Source organism: Cyprinodon variegatus, unplaced genomic scaffold (assembly GCF_000732505.1).
Source record: "Cyprinodon variegatus isolate N-32 unplaced genomic scaffold, C_variegatus-1.0 Scaffold337, whole genome shotgun sequence".
Lineage (NCBI taxonomy): Eukaryota > Metazoa > Chordata > Actinopteri > Cyprinodontiformes > Cyprinodontidae > Cyprinodon > Cyprinodon variegatus.
In genome coordinates, this window is record NW_015150790.1 from 738,770 (window position 1) to 743,765 (window position 4,996).

General features: G+C 38.4%; 1 protein-coding gene across 1 annotated transcript in view; it reads right to left on the reverse strand.

Moving 5' to 3' along the window:
* Nucleotides 1–323: 323 nt before the first annotated feature.
* Nucleotides 324–4,996, reverse strand: part of impg2 (interphotoreceptor matrix proteoglycan 2) — a 40,496-nt gene continuing 35,823 nt past the window's right edge. Inside the window, exons 20-23 of the mRNA XM_015385363.1 lie at nucleotides 4,690–4,891; nucleotides 1,748–1,827; nucleotides 1,206–1,261; nucleotides 324–924 (exon numbers count right to left, since the gene is read on the reverse strand). Coding sequence (XP_015240849.1) covers nucleotides 1,219–1,261; nucleotides 1,748–1,827; nucleotides 4,690–4,891 — 325 coding nt within the window. The 3' untranslated portion in view covers nucleotides 324–924; nucleotides 1,206–1,218. The remainder of the gene's footprint in view (nucleotides 925–1,205; nucleotides 1,262–1,747; nucleotides 1,828–4,689; nucleotides 4,892–4,996) is intronic.

Here is a 4,996-nt window from a genome sequence, read left to right on the forward strand (position 1 = left end):
CACACAAACAAACTTTTGCTGAATCGTGCTTCATAGCTCTGGGTACACATCAAACACAATCAGACACAGTAAAACTGTCCAGTGTCTTGGACATACTTAATACAAAATGTGTATAATGATTTCAATTAAAGTTCTAGAGTTTTGTCTTGTTTCCTTCAACATGAACCAACTGATCTTTACAGCTGGATGTTAATTTACGTTTGAACCATAACAAAGCAAAAGTGAAAAAAGACCAGGAAACTATGATTTGGCATTTGTTCTGGTTTTCCAAAATGGTGGACATTCTTTTATTCTATTACAAATTCCATCAATTGGTGCTGGCTTTAGACTGTAAAATAAATCAACAAAAATATAACATATACAGGAGGTTCTTTAAAGTTAGAATAGCACCAACAACTAAAAAAAAGAACCACTTTTTTTCGAATGCTCTCTGATTGAGCTAAGAACTTAATCTGATCATTACAAATATCAAAGACAGAGTACACCACCGATAGACGAATATCAGTTTAACTATATAAACATGTTGAAACTCATATTCTTCCCCTTTAAGAGAAGGCAGACAGAAGACAATACAATTAGACAGCTATCCCATTAAACAATAGTTAATTGTTGTTTTATTTTTGTTACATTTCTGTTCAAGTTACAGGATGAGGCCAAGTTTTCCCAACAGTCTGATCTATAAGCAGCAAAAACATGAGCAGGAACGGGCCGCAACTTCACAGGACGCTCACCCAGTCAGAAGAAGGCACAGAGGTACGTGGATGAAAGGTTAATGTCCATGTTCAGAGGGATAGATGCACAGTAGACGCAATGTCTCAAATAAAAAAGTGCTAAAAATAACCTAAACAATCCGGAGTACGAGGAAAATGGCAATGAAGGAAGCATCCTGATAGAGAGCTTCATTTTTGATCAGAGGGTGGGTTCCTGTGAAACAGAAGGTTTGTTAGTAAAATGGTTTAGATTTGCCGCAACATTAGTGTTTTAAAGCACTTCATTTTTCGCTATTGAGGAAATCATCAAACCAGCAATTCCTCCATTTGTTCCATTTGAGGCTTACCACTGGGATCGATACAGGTAAGTGACACTATTTAAAACATTTCTTACTACGAAACATCATTATGACCATGGTAGGTTTTATTTTGTCAGCATTATGTCTCAATGAATGGGTTCACTTTTTAAATTACATCAAACATAACCTATAGTACCTTGTGTGCAGCTTCATGTGTGGGTGGAGGAGCTTTCTCTGCGAGTATCCAGGACCCTGAAACACATGCATGAACATTTAAAAGGGTGAAAACAATGTTAATTTTCTGATAGCTCTGTACTTTAGAGAAAAAGAAAACTACTGCTAAACTCAGATGAAGCAGCATTTCGACTTTTGTCTGCTATACAGCATGATGAGCAACAGGAAAATAGGACATAGCTCAAAAAACACCATAATCCACATGGACACCACCCTTACCAGGCTGGTGGCAGTTAAAGCGATGTCTGATTCTGACTGTTATTGTCTGACTGTGTCAGCTCCGGACTTGGCTGAAACTTAGGAATGATAAATCTGTTTCCTCACCGGCTTGGCATGACCTTAACTCGTCGTCTCTTCCAGCGCATGACTAACAAACAAACCCTTTTCCTCTTTAGTCTTGTTAGAGTCAGACTCACTTCCCTTTTATGTGCCACATATCTTTGTTTTTATCTGGACATGAATTTATCTAATCTTAGTCTAAAAGCTAGAAACAAGTGAGCTCACGCTTGATGCTGCCGCACAAAGTCTGCAAACTGCCGGTCCTTAGCGTAGAGTTCAATGATCCGTATCCTGTCTTGGATTTCCTGCAGAAAAAAACAGGATTTTACTCGATAAGGGACATCAAAATAAAAACAAGTGATAAACTTCATGAAGGACTGCTATGGATGCAGACAGTAGGAAAGAAAATAATGTCTGGTTTATGAATGCCACCCAGTTTCCTTTTGGGCAGTCGCCTTTCCACTTTTTGTACTTATGGAGATCTTTTGACTGTTTTGCTGTCATTATTTATACTTAAAAAACAATCTTATTTTGTTTGTCACTTATTCAAGTTGCTTATTTGACTCAATGAACAAAACTTGAACAAAACAAAAGCATTTGCAGGTCTTTTAGGGATTTTATCTGGGCTTTCCAAAGACAGTCATTCCTCTATGTTCAGCTATAACTTAAAACTGCTACCATGCTAAGGATCATTATCTTCTTGAAAGGTCTATTTTGAGTTCCTCTCCAATTTCCTGACAGATGAGCCTTTGTTACCTTCAAGCACTGTTTGATAGGAGCCAGAACTCATGTCTGAATCAGTTAGTGAAAACCTGCCCAGGCCAAGATGCAGCTAAGCAACTCCTAACAAAACACTTCCAACAGCATACCTCTCCGTTTTATCAAGCTCTTCTACCAAAAAAGATATTACTGTTTTAAACCTAACAAAAGCTCTCTGTTATTCACTTTTAACACTGTTTCACACCAACCACTGCCGTGTTTACAATAAGATAAACCTGTCCGTTATATTTTCTTTCTTCACCTCCTAACTTAAGGTTTGAAAAAAAAACACCAATGGTTAAATAAAAAACATCTCTTAGAGAATACATGGAAGTTAAATGGAAGACATTCAGTCTTTTCTTCTCTGCCTATATAAAGGTGTTCCAATAGGATCTGCCCAAGGACTAGTTCTGTCCCCGACTTATGCTACATTCAGACCGCACGCTGCTGAAATAGCAGAAGTAGCTGGTTTACATGCAAAGTCAATGGTTGACGCACATCAAGGTGCATCAAAAGGTCCTGCAGCGCATTTCAAGCCGCAAACCTGCCAGCAAAATATGTTTGCTTTTATCAAACTGGTGTGTGCAGCTTGAATTACATACACAAAAGCTGAAATCTACTTCCAGCCACAATGAACAGTAGCTGAAAACCCCAAAAAGGCGACCAGGCCAGACGCTGCTGTTGAAGGGGATTTCCAGCGACAGTCTGCGTGGTTCCGACAGCAACATAATATTTGATGGCAGGATCGTAATCTTGATGAACTGACCACACAGGTGGAGTTTCTCACTTAAAAACATTTTAAAACTACTTTTCACCAACTTATAACAGCAAATATAGCAAAGCTGCTCTCTGCCATTGAACCCAAGAGCAGCAGAAGCATCAGACGCATCTGGACACACTTTACTGGACGCACTTCAGGAGCGTTACAGATGCACTTGAGGCGTGTCGGACATTAAAGGAAAAGTCTGGTCACATTAAGAATTCAAACCCCTTAAAGTACTTTAAATATGAAATTATTACATACTGTTCAAAAAATGATGTGTTTTTAGAGTAATTTCATTTAAATGTGCTTTACTGGAGGCATCAATGTTTATCAAAGAACACTACTGTCACCTACCGGTTGTGACGTCATGGTGCGGAATCGGCTGTTGAGCAAGTCCCAGTGCTCTATCTGGTGTTTGTCACAACACGCTATTATTCAAGTCATCTTGGAGAAATTCTTCTTTAAAATTTTGGCTACATATTACGTATGTTTTTCTCTGGCCAGAGAAAAACTATTTGGCAATCCAATGACCAGGACCGCAGTAACCTGTCTGTGGTGGATCATGAATCGGAAAGGTTTAAATAACTAATTTCTTTTTCACTTTTACCCAACATCCACCAACCATGCATGTGGGCATTGTCAGTTTAACTATAGCTCTCACGAAATTCAACAGGGAAGTCCTCTCGACATCTTAAATAATTGTTGTTGATTGCATGTGTGTCTAGTAGCTCCCATTGATTTTGCTTGTAAAGCGGGGAGAATAGACTTCGACTTACTGCACTGTGACATCACTGCCGGAAGATGGCAGGAGTGAGGTGTTACTATATTTGGGCAAAAATGGCCGCTCCCAGACTTAGTGTTCATGACAAAAATTATATTTTTTTATTATTTTACTGATTAATGCTAAATTCTTTAAATCGTCGCAAACCTATTAGTTTTAGATACTAATAATCATCCATTGATTTTTCCTTGCTGACCAGACTTTTCCTTTAATGTGTAAAAGCATAGAAAATGAAGTAGCAGGAGTTTTATTTGCGTCTTCTAAGGCGTGAGGTCTGAACGTAGCATTATATCACAACATCCCCATTAATTTATGGTAAGAAACCCTGGAATAACTTTTCTTTTTCTATTTTTGACGACACTGAAATTAAGTGATAAAGTGAATGCATATAAGTGCCGTAGAGAATCTTGTCAATCAAACAGGTCAGTTACACGGATAGGCTGTGTCATCCTGAGGTGGGCAGAATAGAAAAGGTTGCTTCTTCGAATGTGGTTAGAAAAATTATTACACACCTCACAAGAAAGGGAAGATTGACATACTGTATGCTTGAAATATACTGCAAAAAACCTTTGGACTGATATTTTATGCAGTTTCAGTCTAAAATAATCACTAAACTAAAGTGAAGTATCATAGTCATGGCTGCTATCTTGTTGTGTGTTAAGTGCTCTGTTTAAAGCAGTGCATTGTATCGCATGTTATATGTCCATCTTGGCTACATTGGCAATAATTATCAAAAAATCTAACATAAGTCAGGTCAATCCTGTGATTTTTAACAAGAAATGAAGAAAATAACAGCTTTAAAGAATATCTTCCAAGCAGAATAACTGTTGGTTATGTTTCCTATAGCGGGCAGAAGATTCTCACCTCCCTGGTCAGCTCACTGTTCTCATAAATATGGCGAATCTCCTCGCTGCTAAAGTCAGTTGATGCTTCAGGGCTGGCACTACTGTACATAGCGGCTTCAGGATAACGCCGGTAGTAGTGGCTGTAGCCTGTTGTGGCTTCACTTTCATACATGGGGTTGTATTTGGTCGCCCGCTCCAGGGATGGAAGACTTTCCACACGCCTGAAAATACAGAGAAAAAAAGATCAGGCCCAATTTAGAACAAAGAACTTAAGGACTAACCAAATGATTTAAACTGTACTGTATGAGAAAAAACTGAATAAAGCT